Source organism: Pararge aegeria, chromosome 15 (assembly GCF_905163445.1).
Source record: "Pararge aegeria chromosome 15, ilParAegt1.1, whole genome shotgun sequence".
Classification (NCBI taxonomy): Eukaryota; Metazoa; Arthropoda; class Insecta; order Lepidoptera; family Nymphalidae; genus Pararge; species Pararge aegeria.
Genome location: NC_053194.1, coordinates 4617569 through 4636364, shown reverse-complemented (window position 1 = coordinate 4636364; position 18796 = coordinate 4617569). Strand labels below are relative to the sequence as shown.

Sequence of the window (18796 nt, the reverse complement as noted above, 5' to 3'; positions counted from 1 at the left end):
AAATTATTATTTGTCTGAGTTAGGTACACCTAATAAGTTTCACTTCGTCTCTTCCCGATTGAAAAATAGTAATAGATTAATTAAATAATAATATTAGAACGGTAGGTTTAGGTTTATATTTGCCTTGTAACTGGGAAAATTAACAATAAACATAGAAGTAATATAAACTATTTAATAATTATAATTAATTATTCCTAGAGCGGGCAGTTAGTTACCTCGGCCAACGAATTAGGTTGGCCATCCAAAGGGGCAATGCTGCCAGCATCTTAGGAACTGTGCCTCGCTGCGGTGGTTTCGAGGACGTTTTAGATATTATTTAGTTTTAAATAGTTTATTTTAGGTTATATTTATAAAACATAAATTTTAAAAACATTAAATAAAAAACTATGTCATTAATTATTTGTAGTATAAATTATAATTTTATTTATTGATAGCAACATAAAAATTCATCTTCTTTGACTTGGAAATAATTAAAAAATCTTCGAAATATAAATAAAATATATATATATATATACAAGCTGTTGCCCGCGACTTCGTCTGCGTTTGATTTTGTTTTTAAAGTATTCAGTATCGCTAAGCCTTAAATGAGTAAAGTAGTATATCTTAATATATATAAATCTCTTGTATAAATATATATAACATGTGACTGTCAATTAATTATAGACAAATAAATTGCAATAAAATAAAATTGCGACTATAATTAAAGATATAAGCTATCCTATCTCTTAAGTTGGACCAGACCGCTCACGGTGTGCCAATTTAATTTAAAATCGGTTAAGTATTTTAGGAGTCCATCGCGGACAAACATCGTGACAGGAGATTTATATATATTAAGATATATATATATATATGCATAAACGTACAATGATTGGAAATGTAGAGACAGGCCAGGGAGGAAGAACAAGAAGAAAAATTGTAACATCTTTCCGCAACTTTTTAATGAAGACTGTGGCATTTTATCTTTCAACTCTAATCTTTTGCGACATTTTTCAAAGGCTTGCGCTTAGCTTGGTGAGGATTTGGGCGCGCTGGCCTAGATGCTAGGCTAACTATGCCGTCGCTATTTGGTCGCAGCACTGCAACTATTATCATGTTAACTCATACCTCCATAACGTAACATACGTACGTGTGTGTAATATTAATCTTTAACACGCACGCTGGACAAGGCACGCTTCAATTTAAACAATTAAAAGAAGCTTATACCGGCACACAGCCATAATCTCATAATAACCTTTGTCTCCTTCATAAAATATCTCTGACAGGTTGCCAACTGGTCGTCTCATCAGTCAAAATATTCATCAGTCATCTTAGTAACCATAACACAAGTAACACTTACTTTGGGGCCAGATGGCGATGTGTGTATTGTAGTAGTATATAAAAAAAAAGCGGAGAGGAACAGAGAGGAGATATGTTTTGTAAATAAACATTTCGATATCGATAATAAGTACGCTCACCACTGACCGACTATGCAAACTTTTCTTATCTCAATACAGACACAGCATCATAATTTCCCCGTGGTGGAAATGAGGTGCCCACTATACACTAATTATAATGATCAACCCTTTACTAGCGACAGAGCACGGTTCTCCTCTCAAAATGAGAAGGGGCATCCCGAAAGGGAGGCTGAAACCAGGCTATCAACGCTCGTCTTCTCACCTTACTGCTTTGGTGGAAACCCGTCCTCAACTTGAAAGTTCAGCCTTAGGTAACAAAGAATTAGCGTAAGCTCGGGTATTATTATTAAGCCTACTTTGAAAAATAACAACTTATTAAGAGAAAAAGCATAAGAAATCGAATAAGTATATAAAAATCCCATTTGGTAATTTTACGTCCCAGGTAATAATGGCATATAAGCCATTTATCCCAATTTTTAAGTATCGACAGTATTAATGGCAGCAGGTTCCGGTCGTAGAAATGGATTCTGTGCTGCTCGATGTGAAGGATTCGTCATCTTCAAGATTTTCGAAAGCGACTTCCTGTAGAGATAATTAACTTTTGACTATGATGTGATTTCTAAGTTTTTAGATAAAAAGTTACAATTTGCGGTATGTAAAGATATTTATACAGCTCGGCGGAACTAAAGGACGCTAATAACACTGAGTAAAAAGGATTTTGACAGCAATCGACCGCTTTTATTTTTCTGTTTATTATGACCATTTTTACCAGATCGATAAATTCGTCACGTCACGCTGACGATACTCAGGCGCTGGCGATAATAACACGTTGATGCCGATTTTAATTTTAAATAAATTAATATAAAGCGTTTATTTGATACCCCTAGCCTCTGTACAATGTCGAGATCCCTTCGGTATCGCTTGTTTTTACTCTGCACTAATATATTAAGAATTACTATCCTTTTCGTGTTTTTAATTAAGAACTTAGATAAACATACCATTTCGCGATCCTGTTCGTATATAAATTGTGACAAAGTCACAGAATCATTAGCTTGAGAGGCTGACGATGGTTTAGGAGGTCGAGGGAGTGTAATCAGCGGTTCAACCCATTCTTCGTAGAGATATCCCCGAGGTCCTAATGGTTTGTCAGGGCTCGTGCGACAGTTCTCGATTATCCATTTTTGTTCACGAACGGATGGTGACCTAAACCATTACAATACTTAATAATAATAATAATATCTTTATTTTATCAAAAAAGTATACATTTCATTAGTGTGAAGCCCTGTCTCCTGTGGTAGTTTAAACTGTGTCACAGGAGTATAAACTGTCTTCCCTATATCTATGGTCTTATTAACAAAGGTTTGACAATTTGACAGGCAACATTATATAAAGAATAAAAAGAAATAAATAAATGAAAAAAAAAATACGATGATATACATTTTTGAGGCGGGTGCTTAGGTAAATTTGATTTATTTGTGGGTGTGCGCGTGTTTTTATGCGTGTGTGTGCGTGTGTGTTTGTGTGTATTTTTTTTTTGTTTACTTAAATACGTACTTCCAATTTCAGTTACGAAGTCCAATGCTGCCGTGCTCATGAATAAGGCAATTTTCTACTTTAAGCAAAAAGTGAGATTGCTCCTTCTGCTGCAGGGCTATTCTGGAAGGACGTTTTTTTAACTCGTACGCCTTTTAGAACGTAAAGGACGACCCCCAGACGTTAAAGCAAGTGAAATTTTATTACAAAAAATTAAATCTTATATACAACGTGTAAATGAAAACCGAAATAATTCTTCAAAGGTACATACAATATTTACTGTCTCTGTTACTTATCTGTGAAACCGAAACGCTAATAGTTTTTGAGTAAACCATTTTACATTGCGATAGCTTATTAGGTATGTGTCGCGTAGGTACGTGTCGGTCTTCTATTGTCAAATGGGTTGTTATGACAACCCATGTAAACGCTCAGAATGTTTTGAATTAATTCGTATGGAAAAATAAATATGCTTTTGATTTAATATTTTTACAGGGTGATTCCTTAACAAATATACTTATGCACCATTCGAAACTATTTCATGATTCCGTTTCACGTTGTATAGCTTTGAAGAGTTAAAAATGCTTGTGGGGATCTAACTGGGTCCCTTCCGAAATGAAGGCTGAAGCCCTGACCTTTAGGCTATCACCGCTTGTAAAGAACTAATCTAAATACTCTAATCTACTGACTCTTGTAAGGGAGTTTTAATGCGAGAGTAGAACTTTGCTTTTGTTTTCTTACGTTTGTTTTGGTTAGTTATATGTTTTGATGTAAGAATATTTGATACAACCTTTTATTTTTAAATGAATGGTTATAAATTATTATTATAATGATTGTTAACCTCCAAAATTCCAACGTATCATTTTCGAATATATTATTACGGTATGCGAGCTTTATTTTCATTTAATTAGCAATCGCTGTTAAGTGACTCGCCTGCTAAATGGATTCATTATTCTTAATTACCTTGATCCCATGTTTCGCAGTTATGATGCCGTAGAGAATTTTAAATGCGTAGTCATACTTGGGTTTATTTATCTCCCACAGCCTTCCTCTCCCAGGAGTGTGGGATTACAAACCATTAACGCTACCTCAAGAGCTTTACTAAATATTATCACAGCCTGTAGCCTTAGTGCAAGATTAGCTTGCTAGCCATCGCGGAGTCTTTTTCGAGTATTAGACTCTGTATTGTCAAAGTAGACCTAATGATGCCTTTACTTTTTGGAGGTATGTGCGTTTTAAGACAGTTAAAAACACTTGATCTATCGGTGAATATTTATTTATTTATTTGTGAACAATAACATATCTTAACCACTAATGAATGAAACGACACTGTAAAAGTATGAAACTGCGTAACGGTGATCACGCCCACCTCCAAAACTTAAAATTTACCACTGTTCACTTGATATTTATCAAAAAATCTAAATACATTCAAAAATATTAATGAAAATAAAATGAGATACAAAAAAGGGATACATGCAACATGTTAATCTTGACCTCGAGTGTGTGTGTATTTTGTGTGTAAGTATGTAAGTGTCTGTCTGTGTGTGTGTGTGTGTGTGTGTGTGTGTGTGTGTGTGTGTGCGTGTGTGCGTGCGTGCATGTGTGTGAGAGAATCTTTCAATTGAACCTATTTAAAAATAATTAAAAGTTTTTCCGTCTCTACATAAGATAGTGATTGAAGCCACTTTAAACATTTTAACTTACATGAGTGTCTTGGTAAAGGGTAGATATTAATTTCTTTGTTTAGTCTGTTGTACAGTAAGCAACTCAAAAATGGGTAATGGCGTCTTGCGACTGCGGTGCGGTGTTGCCTCCATCCTACATACCATATATGATCTACGCTTCGTGTTTGCTAAGTTAGGGTCATAGCGCATCTCGGCATGTTTACGAAGAATCGCAGAATGAAAACATAGTGAGGAAACCTGCATGTCTAAGAGTTCTCAATAATGTTCTTTACCCATCGTGGTGGTCGACAGCCTGAACCCCTGTAGTGGGGCGGTAGTGGGTTGATGACGATAATTATTATCACATTGAGTTGGCTTGGTATAAAATATTTTACCTTACAATGGCGCTAAGATCGTCAACTTTGTATACGGCTTTAGTTTCGGGGTCGTAGAATCCGTCACCAGAATCATAAAACCCTGGTGGTATGGGCCGAGTAGGTTGTTCTGCGGTCATGAAAGACTTGCCGGCCGGTTGCAGACCTTTTTCGTACTCTATAGTAAACCTGAGAAACATACCATTATGTGAAAATTATAAGGATGGTTCACATCTGTTTCGTTGGTCTAGTGATTAGCATGATATACTACATATCTCTAGGTTCTAGATTCGAATGCCGGGTCGGTGAAAAAATTGTGAGGTATACCAGTACCTACCTCACAGCTTCTTTGCTTTGTTTGAGTTACCATCCTGAATTAGGAAATCGGCGGTGTCAACTCCCATGTCTCGGAAAGTACGTTAAGCCATCAGTCAGGATTAGTATCACTAATTTGTGATGCACCAACCTGCATTGTAGCAACGTGGTGGGTCCATACTCTTTAACTGTCATATATATATATTATAGGTATATTTATATATATATATATATTTTATTTATATATTTGTACAATTTTTAAATCTGATTTATTGCACCACCTACCTCTTTTCTATGTTTTTTCCTTTTTCGCATTGGTTGCCTGGAAGAAATCGCTATGCAGCGAAAAGGCCACCAAATTGTACTCTTTTGCTATGTATTTATGCTATGTATGTCTCTGTAACTACTTTTTTTCTTTGGTGTACAATAAAAGTGTATTCATTCATCCATTCATTCAACTGTCGTTCCTTATGTAGAGGAGGCCTGTGCCCAGTAGGAATTTTAAAGGCTGCGGATAGTGACGATGAAAGTTATTGATGTTGCTTTTGAACTGTCTACTACCTGGTGGCGCCAGCATCGGCTCGACGATCTTACCGAGGCGTGGCAAAAATGCTTCCCTTCTTTTCCCATTTGCGATTAATAGTTACAAACATCAAAAAAAAATAAACTAGGAATTGTTTTCTAGACAACGATTAAGGGACAACATGTGGAGTTGAAAAGGAAGTAGGATGCGTTCCAAAATCAAATGTTAGATCTATTCTATAATATAAGCCTATTTATTCCCAAAAATAACTATATTTACTTCTCTATCTATTTTTTTCCTGAATTGTACTGAACCTATTACAAACTAGCTTTCAAGCTATATGTTTTTTTAACAAATTTGACACATCTCAAGGACGAAGTCGCGGTAGAAGCTAGTTAGGCCGTATTCCATAAGGCCAATTGCAGATTGGTAGTACTCAAACGTCTTTGAGGACATTATGGTGACCTCTAAGGCATGCGATCAAGGCAGTACGATATTGCATAGAAAACGATTAAATAAATATATTTTAATTTATAATTGAATAGACCCCCGACACATTAAAGTTATATCAACTCATATTCAGGAAATTGTGATCGGTGGTGGCCTTATTGCATTTGAATTTTGTCATAGTCGTCAAGCCCGTTGTAAGTATGTAATCCACCATTTTGTGGCGGCGGCCATCTTGGGCCGATTTTCATCAAAAATAGCTCATCTTGATCTTGATCATCCAAAAAAAAACAAAATCAAAATCGGTTAATCCGTTTAGGAAAATCGATGCCATCGCCAGACATCCACACACACACACACACACACACACGCACGCATACACCCACCCAATCATGCACACACACACACACGCACACACATCAAACTTATAACACCCCGTCGTTTTTGCGTCTGCGGTTAAAATTACGTATTAGGGACAACTAAAGATGTTGCGACAATCGTTAAGTAATTTGGCACATGGTGCCAAAAAACGTCATGGCCGAAAGTAGAAACCTTTTTATGTTTGCTGGCACTAGACTAACTCGTTACGGGATAGCGGCCGGAGACCGATTGATCGTGCAAAGTTTTATTGCGAAAATTTTCAACTTTTGATTGAACCCAATACGAGTGTAAACAGAAAAATTTCACGAAAAATATTCCTAAAAATCTTACACATTTCGCATTCATTTCACACAAGCTAATATACTTATTTATATATTTAGTACCTAGCGAAATTAAATAAAAAGTGACAAATAATATACAAACATAGATGTGGAAATGGTACTTGTCATTTATTACAGAGTTGACCCAGCACGCCACGCTATGCTATCTCAAAATAAAATCACATAATGTAACCCTAAGGATTTTTTTATAGATTTAATCAAAATCTATCACTTTAAGATTATAAAATATAAGACATTGATGGGTTGCTAGATATTTCACGCGGATTTTTTTAATGATTTAAGATTCAAATTTATTTTGTGGAACTCTTTAATTTTCTTGGATAAAAAGTACCTATGCATATGTCTCCAGGAAAATATTTAAAAAGCAGGAAAAAATTTGCGTCAAGATCGGTTCAGCGGGTGATCTGGGCATTAGTAACAAATAAATGAACATACATATACACATTTATGATGTAGATGGAAGTGAGACTGCCCTTTTAAATAAAACCTGCTAGTACTTGTTAGGTTTATATACTTTACGGAGTTCATTAGTGCGTAAGATGATAATATAAGAATCTGGTTTCTCTATAAAAATCTAATAAAGCATAAAAAGAACGCTCACGAACAATAGAAAAAAGGCCCGACACAGAAGAGATCTTTTTTTTAAATATTATTGGCTCACGTATATACAACGTGTAACCGAATAACCAAATACTGAAGGGTGCATACGAATATTTCATATTTTTATTCCATACAAACTAATTTCAAACATTTTAAGGGTTAACGACAACCCATTTTGAAGATAAACTACCGATACGTAAATAATACTTACGCCACACGAGGCGTACCTAATAAAGTGTCAGGTGTCACTTGATTTTAATTTTGCATGTGTTGTTACTCCTGTATTTAATTTCTCTCAGTACAAACGATGGCAGTGGTATACTCGAAAATTATTAGCGTTTCGGAATCACATTTAAGTTTTAGAGACAGTAAATAATGTGAGGTACAGAGGTAAAGCAGTATTTCGTTTGTCATTGACACGTTGTATATATATATATATATATATATAATATTCTCGAGCCTTATGTTTTTCTTCAGGCAAAGCATCTGATAGCTGTTTTCATTTAGTCACTGGTACGATGTAAATGTACTCTAACTGGTTAGACCAGGATCTGGATCTTTTTAAATAAAATAATAAAAAAAATCTGGTCCTGATGGCGGCACTCTATGGTGCATGGTGGAATTTTTATTTGAACCTGTCGAATTTGAGCTTATTAGAATCAGAAGCAGTGAATTCGCCTGAAGAAAACCACATGGCAATATATAAATAAAATGTTTTCCACTGTTGCTGAAAATGAAATTTGAAATATATATAAAAAAAGCTACTGCCGTAATTGTATGTATGTAAGCAAAAGCACCGTCTGTCAGGCTTCTTGCAATACTTCCAATCCACCTCGTCATACTCCAAACCGTCGGCAAAGACGAGTTTTCTTTCGGTCATTTTTCCTTTCTTCCATGTTCCGCGGAGTACAACGCCACTAGGATAAATAAGATCCCCTCGACCGTGAAACATTCCGTCGTCAAATTCTCCCTCGTAGATAACATCTGAAATACGTCCATCGGGCATGATTGTCATCTAGTCAATCAATCAATCAATCAATTTCATTTATTTACTGATACAGGTGTGAGTGAATGTACAAATTTTTCTGTAACACCGTGTGTGTGTGTTTGTGTAACAGAAAAAAATATGTAGATCTTAACTGTACCACGCAAAATTGGCATGCAAATTATAATCAGGGTATTATTTAAATTTTAAGTGGCGTTACTATTTGGTACAATTATTTCAAAGAAAGAAAGAAAGAGAAATTCAAAAGATATTAATTATTGAAATAAGATTATTTACAATTATGAAGTAATGTTGATAATGGTACAATTAAATTAACTAGTGCAAGCCTTGGTATTTGATGAGAGTATAAATAAGAAAAAAGTAAGATGTTTCTTTGGAATAATAGCAAGATTTTGGACTACGAGCATCGATAGATCGAACCAGACTTTATGACGTAAAATTCAAATTTTTTTTAGCCATGTAGGCCTTTCACTGGCACTTATGAAGCGTCCATACATATATGTTTACATTATTGTAAGGGGATGGTGATATCTTTGTTCGCCAACCAAAACCTAAAGCTACGAGGGTTCCAAACGCGCCTCGGTCTAAGAAGAGCCCACACCACTTAGCCGGGTATTTCTTTTGTTATCACCATCTCACAGTAAATTAATATTAAGCTATGACGTTAGAGCAATTCACACCTAAGTTTTTTTATCGTTTAAATAATCCTTAACATAATAATAGGATTTCTCTGTAAGCTTACGTTTTATATAAACTTTGAACTTATTGAGAGACATCTCAAAGATTTCATTCGGTAATTTGTTATAAAATAATATACAAATGCCCTTGAATGAATAAGCAATTTTATGAAGCCTAGTGAACTGCAAAACGAGTTTATTTTTGCTTCTAATATTTATAATGTTACAATTTTTTTTTATAGACCTAAATTATCAAATATTTACAGACTATGCACCGTCATTATTTTTACTTCTATAAATTTATCCTTTAATGACTCTCTTGGGCCCATTTTATATATTGCACGAACAGCCCTCTTGCTTTTCTGCAGGACGAAAATAGAATCTACGTATATCAGCAGCATTACCTCATAATAAAATGCCGTCGGACATAATGCTGTAAAAATAACTAAAATACACAAGCTTAACAGTTTCCATATTTGTCATGTGGCGAATCTTTTTAACCGCGTATGCTGCACAACTAAGTCTGTTCGCTTTATTATTTATGTGTGGGCCCCATTGAAGTTCTGGATGGTAACTGACAGCCTGAGATCTATCAATCGATTCAATCAATCAATCGATTTACACAACACATAAACATAGACCTCCCTGATAGCTTGCCATCACACAAGATCTCTTGCCTTCCTTACCTACCAACTTCCCAATTTATTTTCTTCTTCCCCAAGTTTCTATCGTTGGATTGTAGATGGATTTCCCCTTATCACTCATTATCAGGGTATGTGCTTGGTCCGAAAATTATGACTATAAAAACTACCCAAATTTTGCCTAGTTAATAATACATTCTGTAATTAGGAACTTAACTAGGAACTTGCTCAAGTTTAATAAAATTATGCACAGTTATATTGATGCTCTAAAACGTTATAGGTATTAAGTTAACGATGTCCGAGTAAATATTAAGGTTAACGAGTACGGACAAATTTTCCAAGCTTAACGACGTACTTGTCAGGAAACGATCCCTGCAGCCTGCTCTACCTCACTTGTATGGTGAGTTCGGTTAACCTAGTTATACGAAATTGAAGGGGTAAATGTTGGCTAAAATACAACAGTTTTTTCCCTCTCCTACTGTCATCATTAAATTTTAATGGTTTTAAACGATTCATAACATTTATGGGCACATGTGGGCGGCATATTCTAAATTGGACTTTGTTTTTTCAGATTAAAAACTCAGCATAACAAAAAGCCAGAATTTGTAACCAGTGCAAACTACCAATGCTCACTTACGATGCCGAAAACTGGGTTGTGGAGAGGAAACTGGAGGGAGCGACATCGAGGGACTCAAAAGAGAACGCATGTAATGAAACAAGTATCATTTAAATGGAAGTGGGCCGGACATATGGCTCTTAAGACACGCACACATTCACACACACACTTATACACATAATAAATTGAATGTTGATAGTGTAAACTTCTAAATATGTGCTCTCTTTGTTTTTTCTCGATGCACATATGGGAAGACACTGACCCCCAAGATACGGGATATCCTAGTTTGGGGGTCGAGGGTAATTTAAGAAAAAACATTGTAGTTTTAAGCAAATAAAAAACTATAACTAAATTAAAAAAAAAAAAAAAAATAACTATATTAAAATAAAATAAAATAAAAATCTTGGTACAAACATCTCCTGGAATGGAAGCCATGGGAAGAAAGGACACCGCGAAAGCGTTTGAAGGACGAAGTCAAGAAAAGGTAGACAGCTTGATGCAATCAATGCAGCTTGAGCTTAAAGATGTGGAAGATGTTAAAAAAGAAGAAGACTAGACCGCAGGGATATGGATTTACCCGCGGCTCCGCCCACGCTAATAGAACTGCGTATTATATCTATTCTATAAAAACCCTGTATTTTTAACAGGATAAAAATTACTAGTACACTATCTAGAATATTAACTTGTTCGCTAATAGCCATGGCAATACGTTACTCTGTTGCTGTGCCATCGAAAAACAGATGAACAAACAAACTTTCGCACACGTTACAGTTAGTTTGATCAAATCGTTTGTGAGTTCGCGTCGGCGCCGGTTCGCGCCGGTCGGCTACTTCAAGGACTGTACACTCCGCAGTACATTGGTGCGTCACGATTTACCTTTGTGGCATTATTGTATATCGGTAATCTAAACAAATTATTAATGAGTTTCTGGATGATTGGAAAATATTGTATTTAAATATTTTCATATAGATTCCATTATACCCTATGTATGTACTTAACGGAGGGGCTATATAATTTTAGTAAGGATTCTTTCATAGCAAATACTGAGGGAATAAAATGCATGCATTGTTTCCCGGCTTCTAGCGATTAGGCCGCCAATTTGTTTTATGGTTTAGGGGCGTGCTGTTTGTGTATTCAAAGTAAAAACAATAATAATGATTGTTTATTGTTCAAAAAAACAAAGGTACAAATTACATTACTTCTGCGTAATAGGTATAACTTATATTATTCACGGCCAACTGGCGCAGTGGGCAGCGACCCTGCTTTCTGAGTCCAAGGCCGTGGGTTCGATTCCCACAACTGGAAAATGTTTGTGTGATGAGCATAAATGTTTTTCAGTGTCTGGGTGTTTATCTGTATATTATAAGTATTTATGTATATTATTCATAAAAATATTCATCAGTCATCTTAGTACCCATAACACAAGCTACGATTACTTTGGGGCTAGATGGCGTTATGTGTGTTGTCGTAGTATATTTTTTTTTATTCGTATAATTTACAATGATATACAGAAATCAATTATCCCTAAGCTAGCTAGCTATACCTGTGTTTTAAGCGACAGTGTTCTCCTTATAAATATGGCTCGTTTAAACAAAACAAAGATGCAATTCGCAGGTAGGGCAGGTTATGTTATAAATTGGCTGAGTTTTCTGTACAGTGTACAGTGCGGGAGTCGTCGTTAGCCTAGTGTAAAGAACTTCATCTTCACGCTCGGTGGACAGAGTTCGATTTCCGGCAAGCACTTGTTACTTATCTCAGCTATGTGCGTTCTAATCAATTAAATATCACTTGCTTTATCGGTGAAGGAAAACGTCGTGACTAAACCTGTATGCCTCAAAGGCATGTGAAGTCAACCAATCCGCGCTTAGGCCACATGGTGAACTACGGCTTAAACTCTTCTGGGAAGAGACCCATCCTATTAGGCTATTATAGCCCTTATGGGCCGCTTTGATGATAAAAGTATATGTACTTTCTTTAATGTCTGATCAATATATGAAATTTTAATGATATTGCTTTTTGTTGATAGCTAGTTTCGACCGAAATTTCAGTAGTGCAGAAGGTTTTTTTTAAATTCTACTACAAGTTAGCCCTAGACTGCAATCTCACCTCCTGAATAAGGATGCAGTCTAATATGGTAACAGACAAACCAGTCAGATGAATCGCAGTTTATTGAGCCCATATTCCTTACGTGTCCACTACGTGTCGTCGGCACGTCTTAGTCGGTATGGCGGTAAGCTAGCCACGGCCGAAGCCTTCGACCAGACAAAATATGATCAAATAAATAAAAATATGATAAAATATGAAATTTGGTAAATATGATTAGAAATATTTTGAAAAACTGACCATTGGGAAATTTGTAAACACCAAAGCCACTCATTCCGAGCAAATCCCAAGTGCCTTCGTATTGAGAGCCAGTCGGGAACTGCTTCGTGGAACGCTGCACCCGAGGAATGTCCAACGATACAGTTCTGTTGATATATACTATGATTAGATCCTATCTTTAACTTCTTCTTTAATTTTCCGTTAACTGAATTTATTACATTGTTTTTGAGCTCTTCGAGCTCGAAATTCTGGTAGAAGTTTCATGAAACATTTTTTTTTCGATGTTTGCTATAACTATTAAACGAATCATCCGATTTAACGTGGTTGGAGGCACTCGACCCAGCTTATTGAGTCCTATGAAGAATTCTAGATCAAAAATCATTCCGACGAAAATTTTCATAATTATTCTAAAAAAACACTTTTTTCGGAATTTTTCGTTTTCGATACTAGCTCTCGAACGGATCAACCGACTTCGACCGGACCGGCGGCGATCGACGGGGTTTATCAAGCTTAAGACCTGATAAGTATTTGGGATCGATCTGTAGAGCTGTTTAAAAAATATTCTAAAAAACAGTTTTTAAAAATTTTTATCTTTTGATTTCTCGGAATCTATCCGTCCGAATCGATCTCGGAAGAGTAGAAAATCGTAAAAAAAAAGTTTAGTAAAGCCCTTTCGAATGTCGCCAATCGCGATCCAATCGATCACACACACACATACATACAGACATGATGTCATCATCGCGGTAATAGTCAGGAAAGCTTTCTAGGACCTCAAAACGTCGACTGATGAAAGCTCGATTTTCGAAAAGCGGGGTGAAACCAATAACTTCCCAACTTTTGAAATTTTTAATTTTCTTAGCGGCAAGTTAAAAAAGTCCGATGTGGGATATATCTATCCTTTATGTAGCAGCCATTATAATAGCGAGCAATAAAATAGAATAAAAAATTATACTCTACTTACAATTCAAATTTGATAATATTAAATTAATACCTATCAAAATAAATACCTTTACCGCTTCTGATATTACACAAAGTGTGAAAACTTTAGTTCCTTAAGCTTTGTCTGTGAAACACTAAGATTCATTATCTTGATCATATCATCCTATAGACGTAATTCCACGGTTTTGTGCCGCTACTAAGATATTAGGACATATTATAGTTTGATAGTTATCGGAGATGATCTTTCGCCAAAAAGTACGCCAGCGGCGCGTAGGGTTACAGAACAGGGTACGACCCGACCAAAACACTTAAAAATCCCAAGCAATTCTGCGGTTTGGGAAATTATAATTTTACAGTTTTCTATGCTCTGGTCAAATAAGAGGCTTCGGCATTGCCTAGTTACCACTCTACCGTTAAAGACGTGCTGCCGTGTTATTAAGCGTTTCGCTAGCCCGCTATCAACTTAGATTGCATCATTACCACCCGATGAGATTGCAGAAAAAAAAATCTGAGGTATTCATGGTTTTGCTACAGGTTTTATTTGTATTGTGGTGTATGATTCTTGGATCGCCATTCCGGCATGTTTGGATACAAGCGAAATATAAGCAATAGTATTAATTTATGCTTACCGATCACAAGCATACAAAAAAAAAGATAAAACGAAATTTCAAAGACAATATGGCATGCGTAATTGCCCGATACATACTTGCCTTTGTGCCATTGATCTGTTTGTAGTTTGAACATCAAAGCTAGAAGCCGCAGTATCTGAGAGCTCTCAATAAGACTAGCTGTTCCCCGCGGTATTACCAACGTTTACTAAGCATTATTTTAACATTATTATTATGCGTCGCGACGCGATACGACGCCTTACTCGTACAGGTAAGCTAGAAGTCGTCGCAGTGTCTGAGAGCTTTTAATAAGACTAGCTGTTCCCCGCGGTATTACCCGCGTTTACTAAGCATTATTTTAACATAATATTATTAAGAACGGCGACGCGACACGACACCTTACTCATAGACGTAAACTCATTCCCACAACTGAAAAATGTTTGAGTGATGAACATGAATGTTTTTCAGTGTCTGGGTGTTTATATATATGTTATAAGTATTTTTATATGATACCAGTTTGTTCCATTTGCCAGACCTTTCCTGATCGACACACTGAGCGCGCCTCTGCTACGAGTATATGATTAGGAATCTCAGTATTCTATTTTTTTTTAAATATGCCACGACAATATCTACCCACTACCCTTCTAGCCCCAAAGTAAGCGTAGTTTGTGTTATGGGTACTAAGATGACTGATGATAACTTCGAAAATTCGTCTGCGTTTGATTTTGTTTTTTTAATGTGGCATTAAATTTTGTTGTAGTTCTAAAAAAAGTAAGTCTAAGTATCGCTAAGCCTTAAATGAGGGGTTTGCTGCTGTCCACTGAGGAGTTCTGTCCTCTATCTCCAACCACATTCATCAGATCTACACGAATTTGGTGTGGTCTACCAAAAATATAACCTCTATAGTACAAAAATAATTACTTAAATCGGTTATAATTTATTCGGAGTTATGGTGTAAAATCGTCAAACACTTTCATCCTCTCTCTCTAAGGAACCGAGCTTAATGTCGGGATATCCTATATTACTTCTAACACTTCCAAGAATATGTTTACAAAGTTTCATGAGTATCGGTTTAGTAGTTTTTGCGTGAAAGCGTAACAAACAAACTTACATTGACATTTATAATATTATTAGGGATAGGTATGTACATAAATACTTAGAATATACATATAAATACCCGAACACTAAAAAACATTTATGCTCATCACACAAACATTTCCCAGCTGTACGAATAGAACCCACGGCTTTTGGCTTCGAAAGCATAAAATAAAAGGGTTCATAAAATTAAAGAAATTATAAAGAAATATAGAATTAAAGAATATCTAACGATTTAAATCTTTGTATTGCACCGTTTCCTAAACCTAGATGATCTCAGAGAACGTGATACTATAGTTTATATAGCTCACTTACTTGCACTCCTCTTTGTGCGCTTCTGAGAACTTTCTCATCAGATCCTCCCATTGTGACGCGCGCTTTGTCCCGGCTCTGCAAACAAACTTGCTTATTTACTCGTTGTCATGCTCCTGAGTAGCTAAGAAATAGAGTTCTACTTAATATTTTTAAAAACAGCAATCTATGTTTTCTTTCTCTTCTTCAATTTTCTTCACAAAACCTAGCGATAAGCCTTAAAGCGCCTTTAACCGCCTTTGCGAATTTTTATTCTTCTTATATTTATGTTTTCAATTTATATTATCTTTATCCCTTAATTGTGTGCAATAAAGAATTTGTCTATCTATCTATCTATCTAGTTGGCCAGCCAGTTACTGATCCTAGCTAAAGCTTCCTCTTTCTACTACGAAAGAGGAAGCTTTAGCTTTAGCTTTAGGAGAGGGATTAATGCCCTTTTTCAATAACGACGGACAAGGCAATACCTAAGCAAGAAACGCCCATCAAAGAATATTCCTAAACATACATTTACATTTACAACGATCGATTTTCACTCGGCAATTAATAGAACCTAACTTGTCTATGGTTCTTGCCACAAGGTGTTTGTATTGGATAGAAGCAGGCGTTACTTTGCGAAAATCCATAATATATTATGAAAATTAAGCTTTATTTTCTGTACTCTGTATGGTGTAATTTATAATTACTTCAATCCGTATACTCCACACCAAACAGATCCTCGGCAATGTACCCTCTACGCACGTTTCGCTCCAAAACCGGAGCATCCTCAGGAGATGTTGACTTTACAATGATGAATGATGAATCTTAACAATTATTCAATTCAATTATTCACAATTATTTGGCTTAATTTTTATAATACGGTGTTTGTGTTATCATATTTTTAATTTCTCGAAATGATCTATTAAAAAAAAACTTATTTATATTATTGCCATCTGTCAAGTACCAGTTTACAAGTCACTTAAAATTTACGATCCGCTGAATCGGTGTCGTAACTTTAGATGGCGTTAGTCATCACATAAGAATTCGTAAAACGTTTTTTTCTTTAGGGATCACCTAAATCACTAGGCATCCGATTAAGGCGACGCGTAGGTTTAGTGAAAACCGGCGTAACTGTTTTAATACTAGAACGTGGCACAATTACAAATAAACGAAGGAGCGCTGAACTTGGATGGCTTTACGTGCTCTCTAAGGCACGGTGGATACGACCAATGTTGTACTGAATTTTTTTACAGAAACCTACAATAGAAATGATAAGCCGTAACAGTCGGGTACGATACCTGTCGCGGGCTAACCACCAAAGCATTTAAAAAACCATCCACGCTTCTCCAATAGGTTTAGCAAATAATTATCAAATTTTATTAATAATAACCGGTAAACCAGAAAGTGAAAGTAAGCATACCTCAAATCTAATAGAAACTATTTTGCGACTGCCCTTTCCATTCTACTATATAGTGGTAAAAGAGTATACAAATGTGCTCAGAATCGTTTTTTCCGGATTGTATATAGCTTTTTAAATGTCGTGGCTGCTACTCTACCAGAGATATAGTCCTCCGGCTACAACAATTTTGGGAGATGACATCCCAAAGGCATCTACTGCGAGTGTTGGGTTAAGTTTGTATTAGCGTTTTGGATTTATATTTTACCCTTAGCCGGCAATCTAGTCCGGATGACTTAATAAATTGGAGGTTGGGGTTCTAAATTAAAAGAATATTCTAGGAAAACGCCAGATTTGTTATCCACCCTATTATATCAATAATTAGTCGTACCAGTGTATTAAAAATCACTGAAACAGTCCTTTATTTGTTTAATTACATTTCATGAAAGAATCTAAAGCTTCAAATATACCTAAGTGATATTACCGATCGGCAAGACCTCGGTAAAACCTCGATGCACCGATGTATGTAAAAAGTCATTGCATTATTACGGCTTTGTGGTCCAACATTTAATGTCTAATCTGTCGTAATGATTCGCGTATATGTAATGTGTGGTTAAAGAAATTTCAGAAATAAAAACTTACACTGAACTATCCCTCGATTTGTTAAGTGACATTGCCTTAATGGAGTTAAAACAACAAATTAAATCTCTGCAACAATATAAATAAAATATAGTAAGTTAAGCAATATAAATTATAATAACAAGTTTCAAATAATATTTGTTTGTCAAAATTCAGTTCATCCAAAACATTTGGAGACCTCTTAATAAATAACTAATAATAAATATACTACGACAATACACACATCGCCATCTACCCCAAAGTAAGCGTAGCTTGTGTTATGGGTACTAAGATAGCTGATGAATATTTTTTTATGAATATAATACACATAAATACTTATAATATACAGATAAGCACCCAGACCCTGAAAAACATTCATGTTCATCACACAAACATTTTGCAGTTGTGGGAATCGAAACCACGACCTCGGACCCAGAAAGCAGGGTTGCTGCCCACTGCGCCACTCGGCCGTCAAAAAATAATGATGAGGTGGAAACAAGTTCGCCGCTAATAAATGTGGGATCAGCTTTACACCGTGCATGTGATAAACTTACGTCTATAACAAAGCTATAAAGCATGTCCTTGCATACTAAATAACGAAAACATCGCGGGAAATCTAAGGTGTAGGAGAAATGCACGCTATTGTACTCGAACTTTGTTTTGTATTCATGGCATTTATAACTTCGGTCATGGTCAAACGCTCCATGCATTATTTATATAGAAAGAGTGAAATTTTGCTTATGAATACGTTGAATGTATATTTCATTCGGCGCTTGTGGGAAATGTCCTGCTTGAGATCCGGTCTTATAGATGAAAACGAAACTGACTAATGCAAATGGAGAAGTTAATTTCACATGTCATCATCATCATATCAACCCATTACCAGCCACTTCAGGGCACGGGTCTCGTCCCACAATAATAAGGGGTTAAGGCCACAGTCCACCACGCTGGCCCAGTGCAGATTGACGGACTCCACTGACTTTTGAGACAATTATTAAGAACCCTGAGTCATGTAGGTTTC

The 18796-nt window shown here is 35.9% G+C and overlaps 1 protein-coding gene across 1 annotated transcript; it reads right to left on the bottom strand.

The window, feature by feature from the left end:
• Positions 1 to 1878: 1878 nt before the first annotated feature.
• Positions 1879 to 17852, bottom strand: LOC120629920 (MORN repeat-containing protein 5-like). The gene is made up of 7 exons (XM_039899003.1): positions 17800 to 17852; positions 15789 to 15863; positions 12853 to 12977; positions 8367 to 8553; positions 4984 to 5151; positions 2393 to 2597; positions 1879 to 1976 (listed from the first exon to the last, which is right to left on the bottom strand). The coding sequence occupies exons 1-7, from the start codon at positions 17829 to 17831 to the stop codon at positions 1887 to 1889; spliced, it is 882 nt and encodes a 293-aa protein (XP_039754937.1). The 5' UTR covers positions 17832 to 17852; the 3' UTR covers positions 1879 to 1886.
• Positions 17853 to 18796: the final 944 nt, after the last annotated feature.

What these genes read in the sequence shown, in the direction of transcription:
- LOC120629920 (XM_039899003.1), bottom strand. Translation starts at nt 17,831, where the DNA reads ATGTCACTTAACAAATCGAGGGATAGTTCAGT. An exon ending in AAATCGAGGGATAGTTCAGT is followed by an intron (nt 15,864 to 17,799) that starts GTAAGTTTTTAT and finishes GTTTGTTTGCAG; the next exon opens with AGCCGGGACAAAGCGCGCGT. An exon ending in GCGCACAAAGAGGAGTGCAA is followed by an intron (nt 12,978 to 15,788) that starts GTAAGTGAGCTA and finishes ATATATCAACAG; the next exon opens with AACTGTATCGTTGGACATTC.